A 15,295-nucleotide genomic window follows, 5' to 3' on the forward strand; every position below is an offset into this window, starting at 1 on the left:
TTTCTCCTCGCGCTGTCAGCACGAGGAGGAATAATAGCCGATTACTGGCTCCGTTGTATCACATGATCAGCTGTCATTGGCTCGGATTGGTGATCAGGCGAGTCTCATAGACTCGCCGATCACAGGGGGAGCGCAGGCTGCTCATGCACGGGACGACGTCAATAGACGTAGTCCCGGCAAAGGAGGTCCGCGCTGTAGCCGTCATTCGGCTATAGCGCGGGTCTCAAGTGGTTAAAGACTGGTTTGCTGACATCCCTTCTGGCTCCTTATCCTGCTTGCTGTTGCTCCACTTGGATCCCTGACTTCTGGCCTGGCTGACTACTCGATCCGGTTACTGGACTCTGGCTATGCTTTGACTACGCTTACTCTATTTACCTTTTTTGTTTTTTACTAATAAACAAGTGTGATTTAATTGTACTTCTGTCTCGGTCTGGTTCAAGATTTCTAACAGCTCATTAGCTAAACAGAAAGACCTTTAGGATTTCCAGTATAGTGCTTGAATCTATCAGTGACAGTTGAACATGGAAAACATATAGCTGAAGGGAACAGCAATTCTTCAAAGGACACTAAGCGAAGCATTAATAAGGGAGGGGTTACAGTCCCTAAGGGCCGGTTTAGTAAAGGCAAATATACTGTGCACTGCAAGTGCAGTTGCTCTAGATCTTAGTAAAAGAGGGGAAGCTTTGTTGATTTCTATCATCCAACCATGTGCAAGCAAAAATGCTGTTTTTTTTTCCTTGCATGTGATTGGGTATTTTTTGCAAAGTGAAGCTTTTTATTTTTTTTAAAGTAGACCAAAAAGTGAAAATGTTACATGTTGTAGTAAACATGTAGGAAACTCTGAAATGCACCTTTGTTCCTCCTTAAAAACACCAGTGTACTTTCTGGTATATGAGTATACCTACACCTGGATAGCTGTAGTGAAAAGGCATGATACTTTTGAAATATTTGACATATTTGGTTGTGTCACTATGATGCTGCTCACTGTTCCACTGTCTAGAAGCTCTGACATTAGGAAAGTTCTGCCCTTCCAAGATAGCTGCCTCCACACAGAGACACAGTGCAGAACATAGTAGGCCACAGCCCACACCAGTGACTTGTCCTTTGCCCTGTGACTGATTTTTTTTTTCTTTTTAAGCACAGCTTTCAGACTTTAGCTCCTCTTTAAGAACTGCATGTGGTGGCACATTATGAATGGTCTTGGTTTATTGTAGTATATTTTCTCCAGTGAGTTATGTATATAAAGCCTAGTACACACAGGCCAAATGTCGGGCGGAATTGGCCGGTTCAATATAAATAGGGTTTTTAAAACCGCTTACCTGTAAAATCCTTTTCTTTGAAGTACATCAGGGGACACAGAGCCATAGTAGTTACTATGTGGGTTATAGGCCACCTTAAGGCGATGGACACTGGCATGTCCTAAGACAAAAAGTGTACTCCCTATATAACCCCTCCCACTACAGGGAGTCCTCAGTTTTGTAGCAAAACAATGCACGTGTATACCAAGAAGGGAAGGACCTCTGTGTCCCCTGATGTACTTCAAACAAAAGGACTTTACAGGTAATCTGTTTTAAAAATCTTATTTTCTTTTCATACATCAGGGGACACAGAGCCATAGTAGTTACTATGTGGGATGTCCCATAGCAATGCCAACTGAAGGGTGGGAGGCACAACAAAAGTAGGGCACCAAGAGACTAGATGACTTATACTGCAGCCTGCAGTACTGCGCCCAAAGGCTATATTCTCATGACCTTTTACATCTACTTGATATAATCTGGTAAATGTATGGATTGAAGACCAAGTTGCGGCCTTGCAGATCTGAGCCATGGAGGCTTGGTGATGCACTGCCCAAGAAGCACTAACAGCCCTGGTAGAGTGCGCTTTAATATGAAAAGGAGGAATTTTCCTCTTTAAACCATAATCTTGAACAATCACTTGAGGAATCTATTTAGAAATGGTAGATTTCGACGAAGCCTGTCCTCTTTTAGGGCCGCCTGGCAACAAAAACAAATCTGTTTTACGAATATGAGCAGTCGCTTTTAAATAGACCTTGACCGCTCTCTCCACATCAAGAGAATGCAGTGACTTTTCTTCCACAGCAGGAAGTTGTGGAAAAAATGAAGGCAGAACAATATCCAGGTTTAAATGAAAACTGATACTACCTTCGATAGAAAATTAGGATGAGGCCGCAATACTACTTTATCCTTATGAATAATCAAATATGGCGCTTTGCAGAAAAGAGCAGCCAACTCTGATACTCTCCTTGCAGAAGATATGGCAACCAAGAAAACGATTTCCCTCGTCAAGAGGATCAAGGGAATATCTTGAATTAGTTCAAAAGGCTGTAAAGTTGACGGACTAAATTTAAGTCCCAAGGGTTCAGGGGTGACTTAACTGGGGGATTAATCCGTGGCGTTACCCCCTAGAAAAGGTTACGAACCAGAGAGTGTGAAGCAAGAGGCAGTCGAAAAAAACACCAATAAGGCCGACACCTGGCCCTTGATAGTGCTCAAGGCCAGCTTCATTACTGATCCCATCTGTAGGAACTCAAGGATCCTACCTATGATATATTTCCTGGGGTGCCAACCCCTGGAGTCACATCAGGAGACATATGCCTTCCAGACTCTATAATATATGATTCTGGAGGCCGGCTTCCTAGCATTAACCAAGGTAGAAACTACTGAAGCTGACAGCCCACGGTTCTTTAGAATGTGGGTCTCAATAGGCAAACCGTTCACTTTAGCGTTTGTAAGGTAGGATGGAACACCGGACCTTGCAAGAGAAGGTCTGGCCACAGGGGCAGGGTCCAAGAGTCCCCTACCGCAATCCTTATGATCTTGGCAAATCAAGATCTCCTGGGCCACGCTGGGGCCACCAGAATCACCTCCTTTCCCTCTTGCTTGATCCTCTGTAGGAAACGCGGAAGCAGCAGAACAGGAGGGAATGCATAGATCAGTGAAAACTGATCCCATGGAAAGACCAAGGCATCTGTTCCGTATGCTATCGGATCCCTTGTCCTTGACACAAAGTTGTCGATCTTGTTGTTGAACCTGGACGCAAACAGATCCATGTCCGGAACTCCCCATTTTTGGTATATTGACAGAAAGACGTCAGGATGAAGGGACCATTCTCCCGGCAACAATTGTTGGCGACTCAAGTAGTCCACCTGACAATTCCCCTTTCCAGGTAACCGGTAGAAAGGATTTTTCTTTTTGAAAATTTTGGGATATTAACCACCAATTGAGGCTCTGACGCACTTTGGCGGATAAACACATCGGGGAAGTCCAGAGTTTGGACCTTCTTGTTCAAAGTTGACAGGATACTGCTTTGCAGCAGTCTTCAATGAAACTGTGCATAAGGAACGGCCTCAAAAGAAGCCACCATTTTTACAAACTCATGCAAAGATGAATAAAAGGTTTCTTCTTTGTTTTGACCAACTGAATCAGTTATTTTAAGGAAAATTTATTTTCCTGAGGCAAAATACCCTTTTCTGGACTGTATCTATGATCAGCCCTAAATACTGCAATCTCCTTGATGGTTTTAAGGAGGATTTTTCTAGGTTGAGGATCCAACCTAAAGTATTCCAGGGTAGATGACTGCTGTGACTAGACTTTGGTTTAAACGGGCTACCGGTTGATATATCAAGAGTAGACCGTCTAAGTAGGCTAGTATTGTTATACTTTGAGCCCTTAACCTGGCTAAAGGATCTTTTTAAACACTCAAGGTGCAGTAGCTAGCCCGAAAAGGTAGAGCTACAAACTGGAAATAAAGATTTTCCACCTCGAAGCGTAGAAATTTCTGGTGAGCAGGGAAGATTGTCACATGGAGATAAGCATCCTTGATGTCAATCGACAACAGAAGTTCTTCCTCTTGTAGGAAGGAGACTACTGATTGGATAGAGAAAAAAACGAGGAGACAGGAACTATTGGAACTCCAGCTTGTACCTTGGAGCGATTAAGGAAGTCCCCTATTCGTCTTTCTGTCAGATCCTTGAGAACTGCAGAAGTATTTCCCCTATTGAGCAAGCGGGCAACCTCCTCATAAGGAGGCTTCAGTATCTTGTAGGTTTCCTCCCCCAAGACACCTTGAATGGATCCGTCTGCATAGCTAGCCCCAGCAAGGATTGCTCCAGAGGTGCTCAGCACAGTACATATTTACTCTGGGACCAACACCTAGACACTGGCGAAAAAACTGAGGTACTCCTGGTAGTGGGAGGGGTTATATAGCGAGTGCACTTTTTGTCTTCGGGCATGCCCGTGCCCATCACCTGAAGGTAGCCTATAACCCATATAGTAACTACTATGGCTCTGTGTCCCCTGATGTATGAAAAAAGAAAATGTGTATTGCACTCGGTGAGACAAAAGCTAGCTGGCTTTTGTAGATGTGGTATGGTCAAATTGGTCTGCCAATTGGCTCCTGATAAGCGTTCTCAGCCAATGACAGAGGGCTGACCGGAACACAACAGAACAGCAGGGGAGATTGCTGTACTAAAATGGCATGGTTAGTATAGCCCAGGGATATGCAATTAGCGGACCTCCAGCTGTTGCAAAACTTCAAGTCCCATCATGCCTCTGCCTCTGGGTGTCATGCTTGTGGCTGTCAGTCTTGCTATGCCTCATGGGAATTGTAGTTCTGCAACAGCTGGAGGTCAGCTAATTGTATTTCCCTGGTATAGTGGCTCCTCTGGAGCCATCAGGTTTTTTTCGTTGTATGCATTAGTCTTTACTCCTTTATTGTAATAATCCTTTACGTTGTTTAAAACTCTGAAAGTTGCCCTGCTAGCCTTATTAAATGTACCCATAAATAACGCCTATTAAAGCGGTTGAAAACCGCTGCTGTTTTGTTTTTTTTGCCCTGAAAGGTAAAGGCATAATATGTTAGTATGCATTGCATACTAGCACATTATGTTAAAACTACCTTAAAATGAAGCCTTCCTGCTCTCAGATGTCAGATCTTCCATCTTCCCCTGTCATGCTTCCGGCTTTGCGGACTCTGGCTCTGTGACTGACCAGAGCCCTGATGATATTACGCATGCACGGGAGCTGCCAGTCACGGCACGTTGCTCTGAAGAAATGGCATAGGTGCCCATTCGTTCAGAGCACATGCGCTAGGGATGTCACTGGCTGCATGTACAATAAATATCTTCTAAACAATGCTTATTATAGGCTTATTTATAGGTAAAAGTCATGTATGGAAGTTAGTTTTCACTTTAACTGCAAAGAGGAAAGTGAATATTTCTCTTGTCACCTGCAGTGCTGAACACCACTTCTATTTCAATGATTTTTATTGAGATTTTCACAAATACAAAAAGATAAGTTAAAGGGCCAGGGTAGCATAGCCTAATACATTCTAGAGCATAAGGTAAAATACAATTGAGTAGTAACGTTAACATAGCATAGATCACATTTGGGCTTAAGTGTTAAATATTTTGTTGGCGATAGGCGAGGGGTGGAGGCGTCGACCCCACACCCAAACACTCCATCCAGGAGTTATGTTGTGGGATGGGAGGCGAAACCCCCCTTCCCCCGCTCAACACCAACCTACCCCTTCCTTCTTTTTCCCACTTCTTGCCCTACTTTAATTGATATGCTTTTTGTTAAAGATTTTCCATACATGGGTAACAATATTGTGCTGTATAGAAAAGGAGAAGAAGAGACAAATTACGTATCGAGCAAATTAGTGCACTGGAGCTGCTATGCAGCGCCTACTCATCAATGCCTCCCCTTAATGCGCTTCCCCCCCACCCTGCCCCCCCCAGGCCTCCCTCCCACCCACCCACCCCACCTCGAGCACGCAGCGCCGGCAACAACCGACTCAGTCGCAGCCAGATAGCTATATCCGTATAAACAAGAGGGGGAAGAAAAAAGGAAATCTTTGAGAAAGGGAAGGGTGAAGGAAAGGAAAATCCTCTCCAAAGTCTACCCCTAAAAAAAAAAAAAAGGTTCTACGTAAGGGGGGAGGGAGGAAACTCCTCCCTGCCACCCACCCATCGGGTACTAGACCATTCATGTATTGACCTCACTCCAAAGGGAACCCCATATCACTCAGCCAAGGATACCATAATAACTCGAATTTTCTTAAATTATTTAGCTTTATAAGCATTGCTCTCTCACACCATATTAAAGAGTTAATTGCATTAACCCATTGTCCAATATCCGGAGGATCCTTAGCTTGCCAATTAATTGCTATCAGTCGCCTAGCTTGATATAAGCACTTCAGGACGGATGGCTTAATTGGCGGAGGAATATTTACCCCTTCAAATATCCCCAGTAAACAGGCCCTGGCCTCGGGTTTCAGGGTGGTCTTGAAAGCTCTATTTATTTTGATGACTATTTCTAACCAATAGCTATACAGTTTTGGGCATTTCCATACCATGTGGAAGAGATCACCCGGTGCCCCACATCTAGGACATTCATCCCTAGATTTCCTACCCATTTTCCATAGCTTCTGGGGGGTGTAATATGCCCGGTATATAAGGAACAAATGGGACACTCGCTGAGATGGAGATATAGAGGCCAAGTGCCCCTGTTCAAGCGTTTTAGCCCATTGTTCCCGAGATATCGGGCCAACATCCCCCATCCAACCCTGCCTACTCTTGGCTGGGCCTTCACCTTTCAAGAAACAGCCTCTAAGCTTTGCATAGAGCCGCGAAATCTGGCCTTTTACATGCCTACGATCTATAAGGGCCTGGAGCTGGGGGATTTCAGTTCGCTCAATAGCGAGTGACCCGTATTGAGCTTGAATTGCATGTCTCAGCTGCAAATATTTGTAGAACGACCTATTAGGGACATTAAATTGCTGTCTGATAGTTTCGAAAGGTTTCATTACGTTCCCCTCGTAGAGGTGCACTATTCTATTAATCCCCTGACTATCCCATTCCGGAGCTTTATCTACCTTGTTTAATTCGGGCAGGTGGCGATTAGACCATAGAGGGGTGTAGATAGTTATTCCCGCATATCCCAACTTTTGCTTTGCTTGCTGCCATACCTTCCTCATTAGAATATTAGTAGGGCATCTGTAGAAAAAGGCGTTAGCCTCCAGGGCTTCGGGTACCAATTTATGAGGTGCTCCCAGCATCATCAACTTATGATTTATAGGCCCCCCCTCTTGGAGCCCTGCCCCTGCTAAGTGCTGAAGTTGGGCAGCCAGAAAGTATGCACCCAAGTGGGGTATGGCCAAACCCCCCTCCGCGACGGGGAGCTGCAGCGTATGCAACCCTATCCGAGCATGCCCCTTTTTCCAGATTAGTTCCCGAATAAGCGAATCCATGGTTTGGAACCATTTCTGGTTAATCCAAATTGGAGAGTTGTGTAAAATGTAAAGTATTTGGGGTTGCCAAAGCATTTTTACTAGGCTGCAGCGTCCCGCCACCGAGAGAGGGAGGCCGCACCATCTATTAAGTTTCGTCTTCATTTTCAACAGTAGTGGTGCCAAGTTCTCATTGGCATATTGACTTACGTCCCCCGATATCCAGATGCCCAGATACTTCAGCTTAGTCACCGTCTCCAGGCCTACTATCGTTGGGGGCACCCCCTGTTCCCCATACCTGAACAGTGGTAGGAGAGCTGATTTGCCCCAATTGATCTCTAAGCCCGATTGTTGACCAAACTCGTCCATCAGATGGATCACTCTATTCAGGGTAGAGTCCACATCGCCAATAAAAAATAGGAGGTCGTCCGCGAATAAGGCAATTTTTTCCTCGTCGCTACCTCGCCGAAATCCCTGTATATCCGGGCAGGATCTTACCAGAGCCGCAAGGGGCTCCATGGCCAATACAAATAGGAGGGGGGACAACGGGCACCCCTGCCTTGTCCCTCTCTCCAATTGGAATGATTCAGAGACTTCGGTACCCATCTTAATTTTGGCCCTAGGTTTATTGTACATTAATTTTATCCACTGGATAAATAAGGGGCCGAATCCAAACCTCTCAAGGACCCTCCACAGATAGCCCCATTCCAAGCTATCAAAGGCCTTAGTAGCATCGAGTGCTAAAATAGCCCCCACCCCCTCATTATCTCTGGGTAGTTGGACATTAAGGAAGACTCTTCTAATATTAGTGCTGGTTGCCCTACCCGGGATAAAGCCCGACTGGTCTGGATGTATGAGTTTATGGATATATGTATTTAACCGGATTGCTAATGCTTTGGCTAGTATTTTAATATCCGAACATAGCAGGGATATCGGCCGGTATGATGGAACTTCCTGACAGTCCTTGCCCTCCTTCAAGATTAAAATAATATTGGCCTCCCGCATCGAGGCGGGGAGTTCCCCCGTCTCCAATGCGTCATTCAATGTCACGAGGAGTTCCGGTAGTAGGACATCCCCATATCGTTTGTAGATTTCTACTGGAAGGCCATCTGGCCCTGGAGATTTATCGTTGGGCATTGCAGCCACCGCGTTTTTTAATTCTTCCAGCGTAAGTGGTAATTCAAGGGATAGTTTATCATCCATTGATAAAGTTGGTATTGCTGTCCGAAGTAAAAAATCGGTAGCTGGATTACCTTGTCCCTGGATGATGGATTTATATAAATTTTTATAGTAATCATGAAGTACCCTCATAATCGCAGGGGGGCTAGAGACAAGATCGCCTGTAGGGGACTTAATTACCTGGGCTACTGTTGGCGCACCATTAGTTTGAACCAGGAGAGAGAGGGTTCTACCTATCCTCTCTCCTTCGCCAAAGTAATGCTGACGCTGAAATATCCGCCTATTCTCTGCTTTTTTTAAGAGAGCTATTTTATAGACTTGTTGACTGGCCAACCATTCCCGCTGGCTTACAGTCGATGGAGCTACTATGTATGCCTGTTCTGCCTGGGCGACCTTATTTCTCATTGCTAGGTCCTGTTCTCGAGCTTTCCTCTTAATAATTGCGACTTGTTGTATCAATGTGCCCCTAATATAGGCTTTTAGGGAGTCCCAGACTATACCCGGAGGGGCAGAGCCCCTATTTATTTGAAGAAATTCCCCTATCTTGTCCTGGGGGGGACTTGAGCCCCCCATTAATACCAGCCAACCCGGGTTTATCCTCCACTCTCTTGGACCTGGTCTAGCACCCAACGACAGTATCATGGACAAGGGGGAGTGGTCTGAGACCCCCCTTGCTCCGTATTCTATCTCCTGGACCACCTCCGCAGCTACTTTATTACCCAGAACCATATCAATTCTTGATAGTGTGCAATAAGTACTGGAGAAGCAAGAATACTGTCTTACTTGAGGATGACGTGTACGCCATAGATCATTTAACCCTATTTCGGAGACGAAGCCCTGCAAGCGCCCTATTTTGGTCACCACTGGGGCAGGAAATCTATCCATATACGGATCCAACGTTTCGTTGAAATCGCCTACTACTATCCATGGGACATCTGGCTTATCTAAGCAGAATGCCGTCAGTTTGACCATTACCTCCAATTTAAAGGGAGGGGGTATATAAATATTGGCTAAGATGCATTGACGCCCGCACAGCAGGCCGTATAAAAAAACAAATCTTCCCTCTTTGTCAATAGAGGACTCCTTGCACAGAAAATACGTGCCTCTTTTAACAAGAACACTCACCCCTCTAGAGTATGATGTATAGAAGGAATGGTAGTATGCCGAAAACCTCCGGTTCCTTAACAGTGGGGCTGTGCTAGGGGTTAGATGTGTCTCTTGAAGAAAGAGCAGGCCAGGACCCCCCCTTTCTGTTTCCAGCAAAACTGCTGCCCTCTTTTTTGGATCTCCCAACCCCCTCACATTCCATGATATGATGTGTACACTACCCATAGATGTTGCTACTATCCAAACCGGACGGGACAAGGGAGAGGGAGAGGAGGGGGCCCGCCCTCCCACGACGGGCCCACCGCCCCGCCCCCCCCCGGTCCCGTTGTACCAGCTATACGTGCTCGAGGTGCCCCCCTTAACCCTACTACCCACCCCTTTTCCCCCCCCTCTCGCCCCCCCAGCCCCCCCAGCCCAACTAAACATCCCCTCCCCCCCCCCTCCTCCTCCCGCCCCCCCCCCCCCACCCATCAGGGCATCCCCTGGGGGTCACTATTGTGGCCCGACTTTCCATGTTCACCGAAACCCTGGACACCCGTCCCCGCTCCCCCCTCTCGCCCAAATTGCCTGGGGACCCCTAGGCTCCCCAGATTGCCTCGCCTCAACCCCCCTCAGCCACTCCACCTCCAATGTAGCATAGGCCCGAGCTGGCCTAGAAGAGAGAAAAAAAAAAAAAAAAAAAGAAGAAAGGGGGGATGGCGGAGAATGTTCAATACCAGCACCCCCAATACTTAACTATTAAACATTTCTAGTGATATTTATACTATATTGTACCGTGCATACCAACTCCCTTTCTCACCCCTCTATAGAGTGACCTTATAGTAACATACCTCATACAACCATAATAAACCGTCCCCATTGCTACTAAATGGAGTTATTTCAAGTGCAAATATTATATAATATTGTACAGTGCTCTCCTACTTCCCAGAGAAAAAAACAAAAACAAAAACAAGCAATAGAAAAAAAAAAAAAAGGGGGGTGTTCAATGACAACCCCTCCAAAACTTATGTGACATTTATAGAGATATTTGGATTATATTATACTATTTATACCAACATTTATACCAACGCCCTTGCTCACCCCACTTTACTAATAAGTGCTAAATGACATTATAATCGCGTGCCTCAAACTAAAACTAGCAACCATAATAAATATTCCACATCTCTACTCAATAGAATTGTTTCTCGTGCAGATATTATACCATGCTCACAAAACAAACGAAAAAAAAAAAAAAAAAAATTATGTCGGGCGCAGTCCTCCTGTCCCTCGTCTCCTCCCCACCACCCCAAAAAGGGGGAGGAGGGGAAGAGAAGAAGGGCCCCCAGGGAGCCGGCCCTGTTAGCCAGTCCTAGTGATTACAAAATAGCTAGAAATCGCTTTTATGTTCCTCCAGCCACTTTTCCACTTCCCCTGGAGTGCCAAAAAAAAAAGTTGAGTCCAAAGCGGTTATTCGTAGCCGGGCAGGATACAACAGTGCATAGTTTATCTTATATTTGCGGAGGGTTCGCTTAATGGGGATAAACTCGGCTCTCTGTTTCTGTAGATCTGGTGAGAAGTCTGGGTAAAACGAAACCCTAGATCCTTTATAAAAGACATCATTCAGTTCCCTGGTCCTTCGTAACAAAATAATACGATCGTTATAATTCACAAGTCTCAATATCAGAGGCCTGGTGCGGCCCTCTGGTGGATGCGGGCCTGCGGGAACTCTATGGGCCCTTTCAATAGCAAAGAGAGTGGAGAAAGGGGTATTGCCCAAAAGTTCCCTGAACCAGTTTTCCAGAAAGTTTATAGGGTTAAGCCCCTCGCTTCCCTCTGGGAGGCCAATCAGGCGGATGTTATTCCTACGGTTACTATTTTCCAACGCATCTAATTTTGCTGACTGTATGGCCATTTGTTTCTGTAGCACATTTATTTTTTGCTGTAATGGGGAAAGATCGTCCTCAATCGTGCTTAGTCTTCCTTCCAGGGCCGTGGTTCTTGCCATTGTGTTGCTCAGTAGTTGGCCCATGGAGTGCAGTTCGGTTTTAATACTGCCTAATTGATTGTCGAGGCCACCTATAGACACCTTGCATTCATTGACTGCCTGCAATATATCGTGCAATGTGGGTTCCTCATCCTCTAACGGAGGGGATTCCACCAGAACTATTGTATTGTGCGCTATCTTGCTTACTGCTGCAGCTGGGTCATGCATCTTGCTTCCACTAGGTGATCGACCTGGATTAGATGCTACTTGAGTGATGCTTCTCCTTTCCGTAGTACCCCCCTGTACCTTTGTTTGCCCTGCTGGCTGATGGGACCCTTTTCTAGTAGGGGAAATTGCATGAGCAAAGCGTTCCAATTTTGCTGCCGCAGTAGCGGATGCCTGGTTTGCCTTCTCTTTGGCTGCCCGGGTTTTTTGGTTCCCCTCACCAATCAGCCCGTCCTCATTGGCCCGCTTGCTAAGCATGGTAGAAAAGTGGCTAGGAGTAGTGATGTTGGGGAATTGCGATAAGATCGCTCCACGGAAAAAAAAGGGGAGAGGGGAAGGAAGGGTGCAACCAGAGAAGGGGGGAAAGGAGGCCAGCTGACTACCAAAGAAAAGGGCAGAGAACCAGTAAAGGCGCAATTTCCAAACAGTCAGCTTTTTTCCTCCCCTTCTCTTTCCTCCCTTCTCTCCTGCTTACTTCTCCCCACCTTCCCTCACTTTCCCCTCCTCCCCCCCCTCCCCTAATCCGTCAATATGGTAAAAGTCCGTATGGTGAAGCAAAACACAGTGCAGTGGCCCCAAAGCAAGGAGACAATAAGCTAACCATAAAGCATAAGAACAGGAGATTATTCCACCGACAGATTGTCTGCTTCTCAGCGCTATATTGAATTTGCGTAGTTGGTTAGCACAGTTCGTCACGCTGTAGCCACAGCAATGCAGTCAAAAAAGAGGGGGGGGGGGGAGCCGTTTCAATAAACCCCGGAAGCACCGAGGGCTTGGCAGCCTCTATCTCCCAGCAAGCAGGCTTGGTGGGTCAATAACACTGGAACAGTAAATTCAAACGTTCATATGCCTATTTCCCGGGTACTGCACCCTCCTCCTTGTTTGCCTCTCACCCCACGGCTCACTCCCGCTTTACCGTTAGCCTAGGTAGATACCATAGGCTTCTTCTTCGTGAATTACCGCGGGCCGCCGTCTGGGTCTTCTTGATTCAAACTGCTGTATCCGTTCTCATAGCGTCTGCTGGAGGGGTTCCTTCGGGCTCCCGTGGGATCCTTCGGCTCGATTCGCTCCTAGTGACGCGTCACTGATGGCACTGGGCTCACGCTGGTGCGAACTCCCGCGAGAACTAACGCCGAGTTCCGCTTGATGATTTTCGACGTGCTCCAGAGTAAGGATGCTGGGGCCGCTGTATTGAGCTCGGAGCCCGGCTGGGAACCCAGGCTAGGCACCGCTACTATTAACGGGGAAATTTCTTTGCATAGAGGGAGAGTGAGGGGAGGCTAAGAGCGGGCGTCCAGCATTCGCACTCTCTCACTCACTCACTCCCGCATCCGGCCACGCCCCCCGAACACCACTTCAGTGAGAAGAAATCACAGGCTAAAGTCTTTTTTCGGAAATCATTACTTCCAAGCTTGCAATTTCACTTCAATAGAGCAGTGTCCAGTGGTGTGGTGGCAGGAGAGCTAAGTATTCACATATTTCTTTTTAGATAACAGGCATTATTATTGGCACTTGCAGTATGGTGAAGAGTGCTTTAATAATAATGAAATATATGTAGCACTGGACTAGAAAGCCTCACTTACCTTGGAAGCAAACTTTCCATCCCGGAAAAATGGGGTCAAATATTTCACCACAATGTCAGCAGTCTCTTTAAGTGTCACCACCTTATTCCCAGGTGGCTGTAATATTTTAGAAGTGCCTTCCTTGTCTTCACGAGAGAGATTTGGGTCAAAAGTCACTTTCTTTTTGCCACAGCTGCTTTTCACTGGATGGGACAAAATGGAGCAAGATTTGTCTTCTATTCTTGGCCTCTTTCTGGTAGGCTCGTTAGACTCCTGGCCAAGAAAATTAAAATTATACTTGTTTATAGGTATGTAATACACCTGAAAGAATGATTATAGCATAGAAAAGGCCAAAAAAACCTTACCTCCTCTTCTGATGCCTTCTTCTCCAACTCACGTTGGCTGGAGATAAAAAAAGAAGAAGTTGAAATTATATCTAAACAGCCAATGATTTAAAATAGGTGTAGAAAAAAGATTTTAAAAAACACAGGAGCACAAATAAAAGCAATTTTTACACATCGCACAAAAGGAAATGGCACACAGAGGCTACTCAATAAGTTTAGTTTGCATATACCGTAGGTAAACAGTCATCCAATATAGTTAAATTGGTACTATAAAACGGATGACACGGGTTGCTTTCATCACAGAACACACTGTCTGTGAAGGAAAGTTGTTCCTTTAATCCCTGCGTTACCAGAGGTCATTGATGCTTTGCTGTCCAAGCCAAATTTTTCAGCAAGCCTCGGTTATTTCTATGCCATGTATTAGCCAAAAAATTGTATATTTTTAAAGACATATAAGATTAGGCAGGTGGAGATGTTGCTGCGGGAAGACAGTGGGGGAACATAGCTCATTAAGCATAAAAGCATGAGTGGTGGGCTATCTACAGATGCTGTTAAATTGTTGTAAGACGTGGAAGCATCATATAACCCACATATGTCAAACACAAGGCCCGAAGCCCGAATCTGGCCTGTGCACTCAGTTTTGCAGACAGAATATAGCAGGGGGGGTGGGGTTGCACACTGTGCACAACGCATCCCAAACCCTGTACTTTGTACAAAGCGTACTCCTGAACCCAGCACACTGTACGTAATCAGCTACTGAGCCCTGCACTCTATACATAGTGTAACCCAGAATTCTGTATATCGGAACTGCACTTTGTCCATAGCGACCACTGAACCCCGCACTCTGAACGTAGCACACCCCAGTTACAACTGGCTTTTTGAGGTCAACCATAGTGCTGACGTGGCATGCGATGAAATTGAGTTTGATACCCCCGATCTAACCTATCCACATATGTTGTCTGGCCCAACTTTGACCAGAAACATGCCTTCTTATTTGGTACAAGAGTCCCCGAACCAAGACCAGGTGAAGATGGAAGCCTCTGCAGCGGTTACAGCGTGCCACTGGAGGGCTTTGTTTTAAGGCAAGTCTTTCACAATGTGCTAGTATGCAATGCATACTAGCACATTATGCCTTAACCTTGCAGGTGGAAACGTTTTTTTTCTGACAGAGTTTACTATTGGTTTACTATCACTTTAATACTGTTATTCTGTCTGAAAATTACAGTATCGAAAAAATTTCACCAATTAAGCCTCCAGCCTGAATGTGCTCACCATGTTATAATTGACAAATCCAATGATACACCTTCTTTCTTGATAGTACCTTCCACTGACTGCCAGGAGTGGCTTCCCCACCAAAAAAACAACAACGGGTACACCAAACAGTGTTAGGAGGCAAATCAAGGTGTGTAAATCACATCCTTATCTTTAACTTGATATAGGCAATTGTCTACTACAGCCAGGGGGAGGCGCCCCCCACTGGGGGAAGACAGTGATTATCACTAGTGGCTATAGCATAAAAGAGAACCCGGCAGACTGGTTGTAGCCAAGTTAAACGATTGATCAACTTATTACATTCAGCCTGTCCATTAACCACTTGCCGCCCGCCCTATAGGCAATTGACGGTGGCAAAGTGGTTTCATAATCCTGATCGGACGTCATATGACGTG

The 15,295-nt window shown here is 45.8% G+C and overlaps 1 protein-coding gene across 1 annotated transcript in view; it reads right to left on the minus strand.

Annotated features, from left to right (window-relative positions):
- Nucleotides 1–15,295, minus strand: part of RECQL5 (RecQ like helicase 5) — a 185,053-nt gene that overhangs the window by 18,038 nt on the left and 151,720 nt on the right. The window contains exons 19-20 of the mRNA XM_077459673.1: nucleotides 13,650–13,686; nucleotides 13,306–13,557 (exon numbers count right to left, since the gene is read on the minus strand). Of these exons, the coding sequence (XP_077315799.1) occupies nucleotides 13,306–13,557; nucleotides 13,650–13,686 (289 nt within the window). The remainder of the gene's footprint in view (nucleotides 1–13,305; nucleotides 13,558–13,649; nucleotides 13,687–15,295) is intronic.

The sequence above is a fragment of the Lithobates pipiens genome, unplaced genomic scaffold (genome assembly GCF_037356315.1).
Source record: "Lithobates pipiens isolate NorthernLeopardFrog02 unplaced genomic scaffold, aLitPip1_a1.2 Scaffold_28, whole genome shotgun sequence".
Lineage (NCBI taxonomy): Eukaryota > Metazoa > Chordata > Amphibia > Anura > Ranidae > Lithobates > Lithobates pipiens.